The following is a 19,673-nucleotide window of genomic DNA, read 5'->3' on the forward strand; positions in this document are numbered from 1 at the left end:
TGATGACTAATGCTAACCAACACACTCAGTACTGTGTGTGTGTGTGTGTGTGTGTGTGTAGGCAAAAATGTCTCTCACACCTGTGGCTATGGTGAATTTATCAACTTCCTGTACAGTCTAGAAAATGACTTGACTTATTTTAAGTCAAGAAAAGGTAGCTATTTAAAATCAACTTTCTGTTCACTTTTATTTCAGGTTCTGGCTGTGCTCAAGCTCAGCTGTTCTTTCAAACATCTCTTTTAATTCCCTACACACAAACACATGCATGCACGCACACATGGGCACGCGTGCACACACACACACACACACACACACACACACACACACACACCAGAAGCTTCATAAACATAGCTGCCAAGACTCCCTTGTTTCCTTTGTTGTTGAGTTCAGTATCAATTGCATTTCCATCCATTTCTGCTCTTAGAAAAAACTAAATTATTTTCACTACACAGGTTTGGCAGCTCTGCACAGCAGCCTTTGGCCTTCAGTCTTCCCTCAGGAAACAAACTCCTCAAAACTCTTCTTCTCTCCTCTCATTTCTTATGTTGCCAGTATGTGTTATGTAACCCAATTAATCATCTATTCTATGCTGAGTTGTGTGTGTGTGTGTGTGTGTGTGTGTGTATGGATGCATCTCTAGGAGTGTGTGTTTGTGTCTAGGAGGTAAGATTTAAACATTAGTTGGATGGAACTGGCATCAGTGTTTGGATGACTTTCACTTTATTATGGGGAAAGAAGATCCTGGGGTTTTTTCAGTATTTGCAGTTTCTGGAATTAAAATGGAGAGAGTGACGCGTTAGTTTCAGGATTGGTTACAGGGTCTGAAATCGCTTAGTGCAGGTTTAACGTACCATAGTGTCATCTCTCCCATTCATGTCATTTTTTTTAAATAGCAGGTTGTTTTACAGTGGAAAAAATACATACCTGTAGTTATTTCAGTGTCATCTTAATTTACATGAGAGAGAGAGAGGCTGAAAAGTAGTGGAGATGAGAGAGAGATTTCAGGAAGAGTGTGGGAGGTGGGGAGAGGAAGAAATAATTGTCCCTTTTCTTTGTTTTTTCCTCTTCTGTCTTTTCTGTCTCTCTTTCTTGCACTCCTCCACTCACAGCCATGTGGACTCAGCAGTGTGTGTGTGTGTGTGTGTGTGTGTGTGTGTATGCATGTGTGTCACCCAGCTCAGTCTGACAGTTGAGAGTTTACACAAGCATATTATGAAAGGTACACAACTCCCGGCACCCACCACCACCACACACACACACACACACACACACTCTTTCTCTACATATACTGTAGTTCTCTGTCTCTTTTTCAGTGTGTGTCTATCTTTCTCTGTCTCTTGGCCTCTTTGTTGATCGCTTCACCTTACTTTGTTTCTCATTTCTCTCTTGGTACGGACACTACCAACACAGACAATAATCACAAGGTGAGTCATATGTGAGTCTTGTCTTTGTAGTAGTCTTTGTGATTGTACACGATCATACAGCCCTAAAGGGAATGCGGACTGGGTGAGGGGGTTTAAGCTTTGTGTAATTTCTTCTTTGTAAAATAATGAAGGAAATATGACCAGATGACAGAGGGACCCGTCTTCTTGTGTTCAACTTCTGTGCAGTCTGGAGGTTAAAAGTGAGTTTAGATGAAGTGAAAAGGGGAAGGCAATGAGGACTACAATTTGTAAAGCACAAAGAGGGAGAAAACGACAGTCAGAGGAGTTTGGGGAGTTATTTTGTTGGCTCACTCTCCTGAAAATGTGTTTAAAGGGAGTGAGCCTTTATAAAAACTCCAGAGGTACGTATGTAAAGAAAAATGGTAGTAGTAGCACGATTGTTGGAGCAGAGGCACTTCCATTGTAGTCAGTAGGGCTGAACAATTCATCGAAATTTTATCGAAATCGCAATATGGCCTACTGCAATTTTCAAATCGCAGGAGGCGCAATATTTGTTAAAGGCGAAATGTGTGTCAAAATACCATTTTAAATGAAATATTGTCGTGCTGCAGAGATGTCCTGGCCTACACATCATATTCTACAGACTTAAGAAAACATCTTTGTTTGGTACAGATCCCCGCAAAAATCACACCATAATCATTTTAATACGTTTTTCAATGAAAATGAGAATAATGATGTAAAAATGATCATTCCCTCTAATATCGCAAATCATATCGCAATTGCAATTTCAGTCAAAATAATCGCAATTAGATATTTTTTCAAAATCGTTCAGCCCTAGTAGTCAGTGCTGCAATCGCAGTGCGCGTGATGGTACGTTTTCACAGGGGCGTCACTGGATGGGAGGGATCGTCCTGCTTCCCAGTATTGGCCGCTTGATGGGAGTGGCACTGAAATAACAGGTGGTGTCCCAATAGTTGATTGACAAGTACTCTCCTTACCTGAAACATAAACACAAATTCTTCTCAAATATGAAAACCCAATGTAACGTCTTCCTGGGTTTGAGTCACATAAATGAATGTGTCACAATTTCAAATGTTGACCTGTAATATACCAAATAAGTTAAAAAACAATAAAAATTTGAATACCCAAAACAAACTATATTACAAGATAGCAATTTTAATAGACCACTGTGAACACTATGCATGCAGTATGTTACAGTAGTTCATTTATCATCACAGGTATAGGAGCCAACTCTTTTTTCTTTTTAATTCTTTCTCTCCTTGGCATTCTGTAATGTAATGTACTAATGTAATGTAATGTCTCTGTTTAACTTAGCTGATATTACTCCACTGACTGGTATGCTCCCATCTCTTTCCCATTCACACTTAGTTTTACACAATAATAATAATAATAATAATAATAATAATAATAACCTTTATTTGTATAGCACCTTTCATACACAACATGCAGCTCAAAGTGCTTTACATCAATAAAAGGCAGATAAAAGACAGATAAAAAGATAAAATTCATATAAAAGAACAAGCAAGATGCATTGCATTAAAAGAATCAAATCAAGTAAAATAGAAAGATAGAAGAACACAACTAATACTCCCACTTTTAGATGCACATTGTGAGTGAACCCATATGTTTTTCTTTAATTTACTTTTCCCCTGTCCTTCCTGATTCTACTCTTGATCCGATATTTACGTCAGATCTCACTGCCCAAGGCAGACGAGAATCATAGATTCCCCTCTTGGTCAAAAACCTCACCATCCACAGATGGATGAGAATCATACAGGGTAAAGCTCTGTCCCCCCCCACATATAGTGTTCACTTGTGCAAGTAAGCATTACCCGGACAAGACCAATGAAAATTCGTACTTGCCCGTGTCAATACACATACACAATACTTTTATGAGATTGGTTCACAAAGGTATCATCAGGTACTACATATACATTATTGATAGCTAGCTCAAGAGAAGTTATAGGACTATAGCTACCAGCTAGCTGGCAATTATTTGCCACATTAGCTTCAACTCAAGCTAGATGCCTCATTTAAACTAAGCTATCAATAGCTTAACAAAAGCACCAATAAAATACTAGATTGATTATAACGCAAGATTCACACGGATGCAGAATGGCTGTGGAATGGCACCAAAGCGTAGCACGCTTCCTTTCGGCGCCCATGTTAATGGGTCAGACCATTCACACCGGCCATGGTACAGCACGGAGCTCCGCTTGCGGCTCGCGATCTGCAGCGCCAGTTTCGGCATCCAGTCCATTTTCTCTGCGCGCCACGGCGCATATTTCACATGAAAACGCCATAGAAATAGATGGTGACTGCTTTGATATGATAAAGTCAATGAAGAAAGGGAGAAAGTGAAGAAGATGGACTATATAAAGTTAATCCCTGATGTGGAAAAGTACAGTGAGCTGTCAGCATTGTGTCTACAAGGCCAACAGTAAGAAAGATGAGGCTTTGGTGGCTATCGGAGCACAATGTAAGTAGCCTACAGCCTGTTTCCATGGGGTATTTCTCCTCCTGTAGCGGAGAGCTGCTGGCCGGCGCAGAGAAATACACTCAGCGAGTCGCAGTCCAGCTGCGACTCGCTTGCAAAATCACAGTAGCTACTCGGCCGCTACGCGTCCGGTCCAAACCAAGCGTAAGCTAGCTAAAGAAAATAACAGAGCTAGCTGGCAAATATTTACGTTATTATTTGTTTTCTTAACAGTAGGGGTGTCACGATTCTCCAAATCCACGATTCGATTTGACTTTCGATTTTAAGGTCACGATTCGATTCGATTTTCGATTTAAACATTTTATTTTCAGCACTGACGGCTATGCCATTATTAGACTATCGAGTCTTGATTTGTAAAGATCAACAGATCATTGGTTTTATGCCCTGACAACTGTCATTTACATTTTCAAACTCTTCTTTAAAAAGATGGTATCAAGTGTGATATAACTGCCATATTTTTTTTTTTGGAATGTACCATATGGTCAAATTTTTTCAAAGTTTTTCCATTTAAAAAAACACAACTTTCCCTTTAATTTGGTACCAAATACATGGCAAGGCGATTCAGGGCGTCTCCTTACTGAAGTGTAATTCACAGTATGACAACAAAACAGATCCTTCCTATCTTGGCTAACGATAAGCTTTCAAAATACATACAAAACCTCCAGCGCTTCAGCCCACACACTAATAAGATCAGACAATAGTCGCCAAACAAATATGGAAAAAGTCGCCAAACTTATATGGATAAAAGTCGCTGCAACCCGGACAGTCCTCCTACCGACTCTTCGGCGTACTGCCTCCCGGAAAACAGCGTCCGTCTCCGGCGGTGAGAGCAGGTAGGTCCCGCTGTTTAGTGAAGGTGATCTTGTGTCTTGTTTTATCGAGCAAGAACAAGCGATTTCGATCAAAAGACTTCAACTCACAATGTCTTCGTAACTTTCCACTGCATATGGCGGGTCAGGTTCTGTCTCACAGCACAATCTGACAGCTTCCAGAAGGTTTTAAAAGCGTGACGCTTAGGCGGCGAAGCCATTTTTACCGGTGGAGGACGACTAAACCCGGGGGAAATCAAACGTCTCAGTGTCACCAGATATACAGTATTTTCCGGTTCATTGATGACAACTTGGAAGTATATATAAAACAAAGCTGATAACTTGATTTTCAGTTTTTGGTACATTTTGAACTATTTAAAAATGACGGGCGCTCTTGGGTGCTATAGTGAAATATAGAATGGGCGCTCTCTAGCAGCTACGCTGTGTCGTCATTGAAATGTTTTTTTTCTTCAGACACGTGCAAGTAGGCAGGGGTGGAGAGAAAAAAAATACTGGGAGAATCGCGAACCTGCTTGTGATTTCGAAGGTCGAAATCGAACGCTCATTTCGATCGATTTTCGATTTAGAATCGAAATCGTGACACCCCTACTTAACAGTCTTCTTTACAGTGTTGAGGCTAAGCAATTTCACTGTATTTAGGCCTAGATGCTGCCTGGATGTTGCAGGATGCAATTTATCTTGGCCAGTAGGTGGTGCATGGCCTTTCTTGACTGCTACATTAACTTTAAGACTTTTTATTTCTAGGCTATGGCCAACTTCTCTAATCTAAACCACTGCCTGTTTTTGAATATGCAAAATCATTTTATATGAACTTGCTAAATTAATTTCAGTCAGAGACAGAAAAGGTTGGGAGAAAGAGAGGGGGAATGACATGCGACAAAGGGTCCAGATTCAAACCCAGGATGTCGTGTTTACATTGTATGCACCTTAGACCACTGGCCCACCAGGATGCCCCCAAATATTGTAGCTTTAACCAAAAATATTTTGATATAATTCCTCTGTGAATAATGCTGAAATGTATAGGTTGGTAACATAAGTACATCATTTTAGTCTGTTCAGTCGAACAAGAATAATGAGGAATATAAAATGAATTAGCAAGCTGCTGTACCCTTCAGACATCCACACTGGCGGTTAAGTTTGTTTTTGTTTAGATTTAAATGATGAACAGCTACGTGGACTACAAATAATAACAATATACAGTCCAGACAAATATCTTAGCAATCTTAGCAGCTCAAGAAATAATTCATGTCATATTTGTATTTTGAATGAAAAATGTCACACTCTTACAGATGGAGCATCCACGGCCCAAACTCTTTGACTTCCATGGAGTTTCCATGACCAACCACTACACTGACAACTGGGACAATGTACAGAACTTCAAAGCGAGACCAGATGATATTGTTATAGCTACTTATCCCAAAGCAGGTATGACTGTGTGTATGAGGTTCTGGGAATTAGCTAAGATAATATTGTGTCTGGCATCATATTTATGCTGATATATCTGTGATTGTATAGTGGTGAACGCAATGGGTTGGCATGTTTAAGATGTTAAGGCCATTGAACGATTTGTATTCATGTGTTTCTCTTTTCTACTCTTAGGAACCACATGGGTCTCTTACATCCTTGACCTTCTGTATTTTGGCCAGATGTCTCCAGAGCGTCAGACATCCATCCCTATCCATGAGAGAGTGCCTTTCCTGGAGACTAAAAACCCGTCTCTACCCACAGGTTGAATCATCTGATCACATTCATCCACACTTAAATTAGCATGGCAATGAAAACATGCTATTTCAGTTCATTAATCTTGTACAGTCACCACTGATGCGCTCTACCTTATCTTTGTATTAGTGGTGCCTTTGTCTTCATCTATATCATTTTTGTTTGTTTTATCTCACTTGCTCAAATTAGTGATTATACCGTATTTCCTCTAATAGTGGCAGCAAGGGCGGATATTTCATTTCACTGTTGGGGGGGACAATAAACAGAAAAATTTCTCAAGAGCAATTCCTGAAGGGGACACCAAAGGTGCCGCCAAAAGTACTGTTGTATTAAATGTATATAGAGGTCCATTATGAAACATTTCCATAAGCACTTCATTCCTTTCTTATGAAGATTTTATCAAATTGCCTTTGATATTACTGGGGTCTTTCTACTTGGCGTTTCGGTGCACTGAAAAATGATCGGATGTCTGTTTTTCTTTTCTCTGCCATTTTAACTGACCTGGCTGGCTGACAAATAGACAGACACACACACACACACACACACACACACACACACACACACACAGCATGCAGGTTATTTACAGTAGTAGGTGAGATGCAACACCCATTAACTGAACTAAAGCTAACATATGCCTAATTAGATTTAGTTTTCCCGAAAAAGCAGATCTGTAATGTTTTGCTGTCAATGTGTAAAAGTCCAGAACGCTATGAAGCCTGCCAGAAACTTACTTCAGGGTCTTTTTTAAGAATTAAGTCTTCATTTATTTCCAAAATTACAAACACAATTACATAGTGGCAGCCATTTTACATGCAGTAAGAAAAAAAGAATATACCTAGAACCTAATTACGTAGGGTAAGTTAATCTTAAATAGCCTATTATATTATAGAAATATTACTGTTACCATCTACAAAAGATAATTTTGGTATGAAAACCCGCATTTTAATTTAACCAAGTATCCTGTATCATAAATACATGTCTGGCATTTGTAACAAACCAAACCGCTTGAAAATCGGTCGAAAATTCAGTGAGTTATGAGGATTTTAATTGTGGATAGACCTCCTGCCTCCATACACATACATGCATTAGGAGACGCGGCTGCTCCGTACCAATACGTTGACGCACAAGATTCAACCGCGAGGTAATGGAGCGAACAAAATGTAGTCTGGTTACAATTGTGAATGTGTTTTATTCTACTGAGTGGCAGAAGTAAAGAAAAATGTCTGACACATCCTTTGTTTTAAGTTAACCTTTGCGAAGCAGCTACTTACTGGAGGTCAGCCACCACTGACACACTTCCAGAGATTGCTCCACAGACACTCGTACCGAGGGCTAATGTGTGTGTGGGGGGGCTCGGGGAGGCAGGTAGGCAGTGGACCAAACCACTGTGAGGCATATGAGAGGGGGGGCGCAATCTTTAGAAACTTAAAAACGCATTGTTTTGTGTCTATAATTAGCACAAGTGCTTTCAATGCATATTATTATATTATTTAAAATTATATAGTTATGTTTACAATGATATATTGAGGGGGACAACTCTTTCCCAGGAAGGGGGGGTCCGGACCCCCCTGTCCCCCCCGTAATTTCCGCCCATGAGTGGCAGGTAGTCAATTAAAAGCCGGGTCTCCGATAATGGCCAATGAACAAATAAAGGCCGGTCTCAAATACAGGCCGGGGAAAAAAACAAAGGAAACAAGACTAGTTCAAAACCTAGTATATGGCTGGACCGTGTCCATCTCCTCTCTCCGCCACTGTCCTCTCCACCGCGCCCACGGCCCGTACCTATCGGGGACACCCGGTGACGCATCGGCGTTGGGACCCCGCCGAAATCTCGGCCGGATCACCGGGAACAAATCGGCGCCCAGCTATCGGCACTGGCCGGAACCGTGTCCCCGGGAAACTCGAAGTGTCGGCAGTAAGCCTCCATGCCGCCGACAGAACAGAGGGCTGTCAGGTGGTCTGAGCTTGCGCATCGAAATAAACGGCGATATGATATAATTGTATAGATTCTACTTTAGCTTCAGTTACCTTCAGCTTACATGCAAACAACGGTGGATACCGGTAAACTCCTGGTGCCTGTTATACATGTAACTGTAGTTTGTAGTAACATACAAGTGCCACAAGATGGCAGTATGCCACAAGATGGCTCGGCCGGCGGAAGTCTCTGGAGCGTGCCGTCGTCGATTACCATAATTATCGTAATGCATTGTAGTAACAAAAAAACATCTACCTAACGTACCCCAACAGAAGCAGATCAGAAAACAAGGAGGCTTCGTACTAAAATATGAGCAAATATACTTATCAAACAGAGGGAATTAGAAATAAAGGCCTGTCTCTAATATAAGCCTGCTTCCAATAAAGGCCTGGTACCCTCTGCAGTTGAGGTAAATAAAGGCCCAGGCCAATATTAGAGGAAATACGGTATCTCTTTTTCCTGTTCTTTGTAATTGTATTTAAGCACTATGATTTTATCACCACTTTGCTTCTACTATGGCTAATAGTCATATTGTTCTCTGGCTTCAGAACAACTCTAAGCAATACCTCTGTTGTTGACTAACTCTACCCCTCTATAAAGGAACGGATTTGGCAGAAAAGCTCCCCACCTCTCCTCGCCTCATCAAAACTCATCTACCAGTCCAGTTGGTGCCCAAGTCCTTCTGGGAGCAGAACTGCAGGGTACAGCATGTACTTTCTTTATCTGTACTTAGTCTGTAAATATGTGAATTGCAACTCCCATTACTTACCTGACACTGATCGATAGCAAGTGTTTTTGCTTTGTGCAGATTGTCTATGTGGCCCGTAATGCCAAGGACACTGCAGTGTCCTACTTCCACTTCGGCCGCATGAACATGCTTCAGCCAGAGCCAGGAGACTGGAGCAGCTTTCTGCAGAGATTCATGGAGGGAAAGAGTGAGTTCAAAATAGTGGAGGTGTTTGCAGAAGACGCTTGATCTCTCATTTCCTGTCTAGAAGTCCCTTCATGTATTGTTCTATGGCTTCAGTGTTGTTTGGACCCTGGTATGACCATGTGACTGGCTGGTGGGAGAAGAAACAGACTCATTCCAAACGTCTTTATTTGTTCTATGAAGATCTGATCGAGGTAACTTAGTTGTGTTGTGATGGTGGTGGTTTGTGTGTGTCATTTTTTTTTAGCTATGTTAATAACATTTTGTGTCAGTGTTATTAACATATGATTTATAGAAAAGTAACACAAAAGCACACTGTCCCAAAGAAGACAGAGATATGTTAAACAAGCATCCTTTCTAAGACTGTGTTGTACTATAATATGGAGTAAGTATCTTTAATTTATGCGTTACAAGGCTGGGATTGCCTATTGTAAACCTCTGCAGTAGTGTATAGCAGACAGATTGTGTGTGACCACTGTGTGTGTCTGCAGGACACTGGGAGAGAGATAGACCGTCTCTGCTCCTTTCTTGGTTTGTCTCCTTCAGCCGAGGAGAAGGAAACAGTCATAAGGGGAGTGCAGTTTGACAATATGAAAAAAAACAAAATGACCAACTATTCCACCGTCCAAGTTATGGATCTCAAGGTTTCTCCCTTCATGAGAAAAGGTACAGTGAAAAACGTTCTGTGAAGGTAAATCATCTACAAGCAGAGAAAGCAGAATTTTCCCACTGAGTTCATGATGTGTTCAGATTTTCATTGCTCACACCAATATCTGCTCAAATCATCCCTCGCAGATTTAACTAAAACACCTGATTGATTGTCTCTGCTTCTCCAGGAAAGGTTGGTGACTGGAGGAACCATTTCACTGTGGCCCAGAGTGAACAGTTTGATGAAGACTACAATAAAAAGATGAAGAACCCAATGCAACAGTTCCGTACTGAAGTGTAGAGAGGTCTGGCCAGGCTGTACATGCATAATGATGGGTGGAACTGTGTGCATGATTTATGGGTAATAGAGACATTGCAGAAGCACTGTAGAGTCCCTAGTGGCCATGTTGGGAGACCACCATGTAATTCCAGCACAACTGCTTAGTGTGACTTGCTGCTGTCAACACTGCAAACACCATGTTCAACTTTTGTTGTATGGTTTTCTGCTCCAATAAGGAAGGAAAAACGGCAGGGAAGAAATCATTTCATAGACTTGAAATGAAAAATGAATGTATTCTCACTGCCAAAATAAACACAACATTGAGCAACATTCATGTATCATTTTACTAGTGTGATATTTAATAGATTTGCATACACACGTGAAGTGTTCAATATCCGTGCAAACAATTTGTGAACAATAAACAATAAAAGTCTGTGACAGTCTGTGACTGCAGATCCAGTAGAGAATCCACATTTAAAATCACAACATGAGGTTTTTTTTTTTTTGAGGCCCCTCTAGCATTCACACAGACAACTATGTGCGTTCCATTTGGCCAAAATGCGCCCTCTCCTCCGACCTCGCGGCCTCGTCTCCTCGCTGACCCAGCATCCAAAAGTGAGCCGCCATCATTAAGGATGTTCCAATTGGTTAAAAGACACATGAAGGATCCTTTATGTCTCCTCGTCTCCATCCTCCAAAGAGGACATAGGATACTCAGGTGTATCCATACCATCAGAAATGTGTAGAAAAAAATGACAGATAAAATCCACAGTTGTAAGTAGACCTGATGTGTCTCTCATTCTGTCTTAATCTTTCTTGTGAATTGTGTTCGTTGCCATGCAATTTCTCTTTGGGGAGACCTTACTTACTAAACCTCATTAACAGCAATTCATTGTGTATTTTGCACATTATGTTCTTAAAGCTAGATCTATGGTCATTTAGGGGAATAAAAAGAATAAAACTTTGTTTCATTGCTAGTGAGATGTAAAACTACGGCAGTCCATAGAGAACATACATAAACATTTTTTCTCTTTTGTTATGTCGAGATAACGACTTAATTATCTCGTTATCGCGACAAAACGAAACCGTTTTCTCCGCACGCTGCCTCCAAATCCACACATAACGTGGCGCCTTTCAGCAGCATGGAGCAGGCCGGTCCTAGACTGCTTTGATTAGGGGCAGTAACAGATGTTGGTTGGTCACCAACTACAGTGCTAGTGTTAATATGAATGTTCTTCAGGACTGTAAGCTATAATGTGCACGGTTTGTTTTTATCTAAAGCCATAGTAATTAATACATAATTTATTTCATTTTAAACCCACCCACACAGATCAGGCGATTCTTTTATGGTAATTCAGCCAATTGGTGCACATTACGTTAAAATAGACAGCATAGGGATGTTTAGGACATCAGTCCATGATATTCATAATTGAAACCAAAAAAGAATATAGAAAATAAACCATTTTTCAGAAGGTGACCATGGAGAGATGAGATCACTCACAGCTATTGTCTGGACTATACGCTTCTCCAGCCAAGCAAAGACGCCAATCGGTCACTACTGTATTAGCATGAGTAAACAGGTTTACATTATGTCACCAAATTGTACAGTAATGTGGAAATAAGAATATCACACATATCGGATCATAAATTAGACCTACTCATGTGTGATCAATCAATAAGCTATTATGGCTCAAGATATAGCTGTGCGTAATGATGGCTGCTGTGGCGCTGTTAGTAAGCAGAGAACAAGTCAGATTTTTCTGGCCCATGATGATGATTGGTGTTTATGTCCAAACCAGGTTAAACGGGTGTGCATGCAATAAACATGGACAATGTCAGACTCGTTCTCTGCTTACTAACAGCCACAGAAGCCACTGTATCGTTTTGCACAGCCATTACGCACCGCTATATATAGTGACCCATATAGCTTGATTAATCACATGTGAGTAGGTCTAATTTATGATCGGATTTGTGCATTTTAATATATTTTGTTGTATTGAGGTCCTGGACCAAAATAGTCCAGGACCGTAGTAGTAGTAGTAGTAGTCAACCCGTTCTCATTCCCAACTCGTCCTATGTTGACTCTTTGTCAAATCCCTTGGCGTCGCTATAACGACGCTAAAGGTACCCTTCTGCGTCTGTATAGGATGCACCGGGTGTTCCATAGACTCCATGGTAAAGCCTCTCGCGGCACGCCTGCAACTTTCTCTCCTGGACCACAGTCTGGCGTACAATTTCTGTGTCATGGTGTCTCTTGTCGTGACTCTAGTTTTCCTTGTGTTTCTCTGTGTTCCCTGCCTCCCTTGTGTCTCCGCCTCCCTGGTCTGTCTCTCTGTGTTAGTCTGTGTCTGTGCCAACGTCGGATGAAGACCAGCGCCTGCATTTACTGCGGTCAGGAAGGTCACTTCCTGGCAGCATGTCCGCTCCGGCCAAAAGAGGAGGCTCGTCAGTGACAGTGGGGGTACTGATGAGCCATACCACCTTCTCTTCTTCAAATTCCTGCGTTCGTATGCAGTTCCATGCTTCCCTGCTCTGGAGAGAAGATTCCATCCCTGTGCTTGCTCTGGTTGATTTCGGCGCCGATGCCAATTTCATCGACGCCACACTAGTTTCTCAAGCTGGTATATCCACAGAGGCTCTCCCTACTACGCTGGACGCCAATGCTCTGGATGGCAGACTCCTGGCATGGGTCACCCACAGCTCTGTACCCCTCACCCTCCTCATTTTGGGAAACCACCAGGAGGCCATTCAGCTCCACCTTATTTCCTCTCCTCTCGCTCCTGTGGTTCTGGGTTGGCCCTGGTTAGAGTTGCATAACCCTCATATAGATTGGTCTACGGGTTCAGTGGTGAGGTGGAGCATCTTCTGTCATTCTCATTGCCTCCAATCTGCTCTGGCCCCCGGTGAGTCCGCTGTCTCTCCCTCACCTGAGCCCCCTGATCTCTCCTCTGTGCCCACTGAGTACCATGATTTGGGAGAGGTATTCAGTAAACAGCGGGCTCTCTCCTTACCTCCTCACCAGCCGTATGACTGCGCCATCAATCTACTACCTGGTGATGCCCTTCGGTGTGACCAACTCTCCCACCGTCTTCCAGGCCCTCGTCAACGACGTCCTCCGAGACATGCTGAACCGCTTCATCTTCGTATACCTAGATGACATCCTGATCTTCTCTCGTGACATGGAGGAACACGCTCAGCATGTCCGGTTAGTGCTCCGTCGCCTACTTGAAAACAAGCTGTTTGTGAAAGCCGAGAAACGTGAATTTCATAAGTCTTCTGTGAGTTTCCCGGGCTGCATTATTGAGCAGGGACAGGTGAAGATGGATCCAGCCAAGATCCAGGCACTGGCGGAGTGGACGAGGCCCACCACCCGGAAGCAACTCCAGGGTTTCCTGGGATTCTTGAGTTTCCTGGAACTGTTCAAGCCCTGTTTCCACATGCTTCGGGAGTACAACGTTTGCATGTGTTTGGATCTGGCTGCAGTCGGCCTCACTCGCCATTTTCCTGCATCGCCCTCATCAGGTCTACCCATCACAAACTCTGTCATCAATCATGAGTACTGTCTATGCACTTGCACTGCGTTATTTTTGTTTTTGCCTTGCTCGGAGCAAGTGAAGTGGACACAATATCTTCATCTTAAAGGCCTCTACGCACCCGAGCAATGACTCAGGCCTGCAACGATTATTTAATTTGGACATTTTTATTTATTTTAGTAGGCCTACTATTATTCCAAAGACTGTTGTTGAGTGTGTGTGTATCCACAATTGCTGTATTTCATTTTGAGAATAAGCTAAAGAAAGCTAATTTTAAGGTACACACTTTGCCTCTGTGGAATATAAAAGATTGATATTGGAATATCTGGGTATTTGCTTTGATATTGGAAGTTGTTTTTTATTTTCTGTTTTTATATTTCACATCTTGCTAGTTGCATAACTAAAGGCAATTGGTTTGCATTTAAAGTATCTGGTGTTGAGTTGTGGTAATTTTATACAGTCACATATTTCAAAGGGGGACATTGAGTTCAGATTAATTGTAGTAATTGAAATTCTTAGTAGATATTGTTTAAATTCTTTAAACACTACTAAGTGGAGGCACCGCCATTTATTAATTCAGAGAGCTTTCTTATTTAATTTATTGTTAAATTGGAGTACTCAATTTCTCCTGCAGTTCTCCTGTTTCAGCGTACTTATTCAATAAAATGTCATGTTTTAGTTAGAAACACTATGAAACATTATGGTACAAGTTTGTCTATATTGCATGGGAAAGGAAACCATCCATTTTGATGAAAGGATGTGGTAAGGACTTTGTAATACGATGGGATTAAACATTGCTTTCTTGTACAGTACAGTTTCAGTTTACTTACTCTGTAAATTGTAATGTCTTACTTAGTAACGTTGCAGAACATGCATGGTAAAAGTTTGTGTTTATTGCATGGAAAAGGGAATAACCAGTTACAAGGGATATGGTAAGAGCCTGGTAATACCATGGAAACAAACAAGGCTTCCTTTTACAGTACAGTTTCAGCTTACTTACTGAGTAAATTGTCATGTTTTACTTAGTAATGTTGTGGAACATATATGGTACAAGTTCATTTTAATTGCATGGACAATGGAATATTCTATTATAAAGGATATGGTAAGAACATGATAATACCATGGAAACAAACAAGGCTTCCTTTTACAGTACAGTTTCAGCTTACTTACTGAGTAAATTGTCATGTTTTACTTAGTAACGTTGTGGAATATATATGGTACAAGTTTGTGTTGATTGCATGGAAAAGGGAATAATCTATTACAAAGGATATGGTAAGAGCCTGGTAATACCATGGAAACAAACAAGGCTTCCTTTTACAGTACAGTTTCAGCTTACTTACTTAGTAAATTGTAAAAACATCTGCAAGAATGTATCCAGTATTTAAGAAGATGTACCATGACACTAGAGGAAAACTGTTCCTGCGGAGGTTGTTACCAGGTAAGTATTGATGTAATTTTTCAACTTAAATAAAAACAATTCCATAGTTTCTAAGGCATATCTAATAAACCCTTTATAAATGGGTGTAGCCATGAACAATAACTACCGTATATAAGAAAAAGTAATTTATTTGAAAGTACTATCTTAATTTCTAGATAATACATAATTAAACTTGGGCTGTTACCAACATAAACCTTGGATAACTACAATTGTAACTTGAATTGATGGGTAATAGAGGAGGTGTTTCTAAGAATTGGTTGCCTACTTTCCTAGGAAGTACGCAATTATATCTGAGTTATTACCAACCTAAAGCGGTCACAACTACACAGTACTTAGTTGAGTTGATGGGTAATAGTGGAGGTTTTTCTTAGTATTTCAGCTGTAGTTTCTCTGTATTTACCTACTTATTTACCAGTGGTAATTACCCAATAATATACTATAATTTACTATACATTTACCGGGTAAATACTTAGTAATTAGGGGACTGTAAAAGGAAGGGTTACTGATAAGTTTATGAAATGATTTCTTCCCTGCCGTTTTTCCTTCCTTATTGGAGCAGAAAACCATACAACAAAAGTTGAACATGGTGTTTGCAGTGTTGACAGCAGCAAGTCACACTAAGCAGTTGTGCTGGAATTACATGGTGGTCTCCCAACATGGCCACTAGGGACTCTGCAGTGCTTCTGCAATGTCTCTATTACCCATAAATCATGCACACAGTTCCACCCATCATTATGCATGTACAGCCTGGCCAGACCTCTCTACACTTCAGTACGGAATTGTTGCATTGGGTTCTTCATCTTTTTCTTGTAGTCTTCATCAAACTGTTCACTCTGGGCCACAGTGAAATGGTTCTTCCAGTCACCAACCTTTCCTGGAGAAGCAGAGACAATCAATCAGGTGTTTTAGTTAAATCTGCGAGGGATGATTTGAGCAGATATTGGTGTGAGCAATGAAAATCTGAACACATCATGAACTCAGTGGGAAAATTCTGCTTTCAATGCTTGTAGATGATTTACCTTCACAGAACATTTTTCACTGTACCTTTTCTCATGAAGGGAGAAACCTTGAGATCCATAACTTGGACGGTGGAATAGTTGGTCATTTTGTTTTTTTTCATATTGTCAAACTGCACTCCCCTTATGACTGTTTCCTTCTCCTCGGCTGAAGGAGACAAACCAAGAAAGGAGCAGAGACGGTCTATCTCTCTCCCAGTGTCCTGCAGACACACACAGTGGTCACACACAATCTGTCTGCTATACACTACTGCAGAGGTTTACAATAGGCAATCCCAGCCTTGTAACGCATAAATTAAAGATACTTACTCCATATTATAGTACAACACAGTCTTAGAAAGGATGCTTGTTTAACATATCTCTGTCTTCTTTGGGACAGTGTGCTTTTGTGTTACTTTTCTATAAATCATATGTTAATAACACTGACACAAAATGTTATTAACATAGCTAAAAAAAAATGACACACACAAACCACCACCATCACAACACAACTAAGTTACCTCGATCAGATCTTCATAGAACAAATAAAGAAGTTTGGAATGAGTCTGTTTCTTCTCCCACCAGCCAGTCACATGGTCATACCAGGGTCCAAACACCACTGAAGCCATAGAACAATACATGAAGGGACTTCTAGACAGGAAATGAGAGATCAAGCGTCTTCTGCAAACACCTCCACTATTTTGAACTCACTCTTTCCCTCCATGAATCTCTGCAGAAAGCTGCTCCAGTCTCCTGGCTCTGGCTGAAGCATGTTCATGCGGCCGAAGTGGAAGTAGGACACTGCATTGTCCTTGGCATTACGGGCCACATAGACAATCTGCACAAAGCAAAAACACTTGTTATCAATCAGAGTCAGGCAAGTAATGGGAGTTGCAATTCACTTATTTACAGACTAAGTACAGATAAAGAAAGTACATGCTGTACCCTGCAGTTTTGCTCCCAGAAGGACTTGGGCACCAACTGGACTGGTAGATGAGTTTTGATGAGGCGAGGAGAGGTGGGAAGCTTTTCTGCCAAATCTATTCCTTTATAGAGGGGTAGAGTTAGTCACCAACAGAGGATGGGCTTAGTTGTTTAGAAGCCAGAGAACAATATGACTATTAAACATTATAGTGCCTTACACAGTAGACACCCTGATAAAATTAAAAGACAGAGAATTTTTTTAGGCTGGTTTAGTTACACAGATAAAACATAGAAGGAGGTGGTGATAAAATCATAGTGCTTAAATACAATTACAAAGAACAGGAAAAAGAGATACAATCACTAATTTGTGCAAGTGAGATAAAACAAACAAAAATGATATAGATGAAGACAAAGGCACCACTAATACAAAGATAAGGTAGAGCGCATCAGTGGTGACAGTACAAGATTAATGAACTGAAATAGCATGTTTTCAGTGCCATGCTAATTTAAGTGTGGATGAATGTGATCAGATGATTCAACCTGTGGGTAGAGACGGGTTGTTAATCTCCAGGAAAGGCACTCTCTCATGGATAGGGATGGATGTCTGACGCTCTGGAGACATCTGGCCAAAATACAGAAGGTCAAGGATGTAAGAGACCCATGTGGTTCCTAAGAGTAGAAAAGAGAAACACATGAATACAAATCGTTCAATGGCCTTAACATCTTAAACATGCCAACCCATTGCGTTCATCACTATACAATCACAGATATATCAGCATAAATATAATGCCAGACACAATATTATTTTAGCTAATTCCCAGAACCTCATACACACAGTCATACCTGCTTTGGGGTAAGTAGCTATAACAATATCATCTGGTCTCGCTTTGAAGTTCTGTACATTGTCCCAGTTGTCAGTGTAGTGGTTGGTCATGGAAACTCCATGGAAGTCAAAGAGTTTGGGCCGTGGATGCTCCATCTGTAAGAGTGTGACATTTTTCATTCAAAATACAAATATGACATGAATTATTTCCTGAGCTGCTAAGATTGCCAAGATATTTGTCTGGACTGTATATTGTTATTATTTGTAGTCCACGTAGCTGTTCATCATTTAAATCTAAACAAAAACAAACTTAACCGCCAGTGTGGATGTCTGAAGAGTACAGCAGCTTGCTAATTCATTTTATATTCCTCATTATTCTTGTTCGACTGAACAGACTAAAATGATGTACTTATGTTACCAACCTATACATTTCAGCATTATTCACAGAAGAATTATATCAAAATACTTTTGGTTAAAGCTACAATATTTGGGGGCATCCTGGTGGGCCAGTGGTCTAAGGTGCATACAATGTAAACGCGACATCCTGGGTTTGAATCTGGACCCTTTGTCGCATGTCATTCCCCCTCTCTTTCTCCCAACCTTTTCTGTCTCTGACTGAAATTAATTTAGCAAGTTCATATAAAATGATTTTGCATATTCAAAAACAGGCAGTGGTTTAGATTAGAGAAGTTGACCATAGCCTAGAAATAAAAAGTCTTAAAGTTACAGTTTTTTACGATCGCTAGCAAGCGTTTTTCAATACTTATAATACTTTTTCTAAACTCTTCACACACCAACTCACCTACAACACACAGTTGGCAAAACAGTTAATTTTATGGTCAAAATCACATATTGTAAACTAAACACCAACACTAATTTTCTAAATGCAAGAATACTTTGTCAAAATACACTAACTCTACCAAAACACTGCAAACATGTCTCAAAATCAAATAATTCTTTCAAAACTCTAGCACATGTTTTCTTCCAACAGGAACATTTAGTCAATCATAGCACAATGACATACAAAATACTAACAGTAGATGGTATTACATTACTTTACATATGTCAGTTCTACCCTTATACAATAGACAGTATATTGATAGTCAATTGTTTTTCGCACTGCAGTTTCTTTTGAAGTCACTCTACATTTTTCTTTTGTTGAGTGTAGTAAATGTACGCATTTTTATCTTCTTTTTTGCAAACATTCTATATCAAAAGTGAATGACTCATCTTTATTTTATAGAATGTACAGTATATGAAAAAGGAATAAGTGACAGAATTGCTGCAGTAAAGGCTTTACAGCATGGGTCTCAAACTCGCGGCCCGCGGGCCAATTGCGGCCCGCGAGACGATATTTTGTGGCCCCCACCTTAATATGAAAGTTTAATGTTAGTGCGGCCCGCGAGTTTTATATGGATGGCACTTTACAGTATTGTGTGCGGAGCTGAAAGGAACCTACCAATCACGGTGGGGTATATGGCTCTCGGGGGTGGGACATCGACCGGGCTTGATGCAAGCAGAGAAACATTTCTCAATGAGTGAAAGTTACAGCAGCGTTGCCATGGAGAGTTTTCTTCCGTGCCTGGCTGGCTGCCTCGTTTCTATTGGGCACACGCGGACATTCGTCCCAGCGCGCTGCGTTCACAACACTTCCAAAAAAAAGATTTTAAAGTT

General features: G+C 40.7%; 2 protein-coding genes across 5 annotated transcripts; one reads left to right on the plus strand and one right to left on the minus strand.

Annotated features, from left to right (window-relative positions):
* Positions 1-5,998: 5,998 nt before the first annotated feature.
* LOC139931175 (cytosolic sulfotransferase 3-like) lies at positions 5,999-10,555 on the plus strand. 4 transcript variants are annotated; one of them, XM_078288131.1, is made up of 7 exons: positions 5,999-6,158; positions 6,333-6,461; positions 9,028-9,128; positions 9,236-9,362; positions 9,455-9,552; positions 9,850-10,024; positions 10,195-10,555. In XM_078288131.1, the coding sequence occupies exons 1-7, from the start codon at positions 5,999-6,001 to the stop codon at positions 10,305-10,307; spliced, it is 903 nt and encodes a 300-aa protein (XP_078144257.1). In that variant the 3' UTR covers positions 10,308-10,555. The 4 variants fall into 4 exon arrangements, with proteins under 4 accessions (XP_078144257.1, XP_078144259.1, XP_078144260.1 ...); XM_078288134.1 differs by having other exon boundaries at positions 6,047-6,158; positions 6,380-6,461; XM_078288132.1 differs by having other exon boundaries at positions 6,068-6,158; positions 6,390-6,461.
* Positions 10,556-15,760: 5,205 nt separating this feature from the next.
* LOC144542302 (cytosolic sulfotransferase 3-like) lies at positions 15,761-18,179 on the minus strand. The gene is made up of 7 exons (XM_078288108.1): positions 18,020-18,179; positions 17,717-17,845; positions 17,198-17,298; positions 16,964-17,090; positions 16,774-16,871; positions 16,302-16,476; positions 15,761-16,131 (listed from the first exon to the last, which is right to left on the minus strand). Exons 1-7 carry the CDS (start codon positions 18,177-18,179, stop codon positions 16,019-16,021), a joined length of 903 nt encoding a protein of 300 aa, XP_078144234.1. The 3' UTR covers positions 15,761-16,018.
* Positions 18,180-19,673: the final 1,494 nt, after the last annotated feature.

The sequence above is a fragment of the Centroberyx gerrardi genome, chromosome 14 (assembly GCF_048128805.1).
Source record: "Centroberyx gerrardi isolate f3 chromosome 14, fCenGer3.hap1.cur.20231027, whole genome shotgun sequence".
NCBI lineage: Eukaryota > Metazoa > Chordata > Actinopteri > Beryciformes > Berycidae > Centroberyx > Centroberyx gerrardi.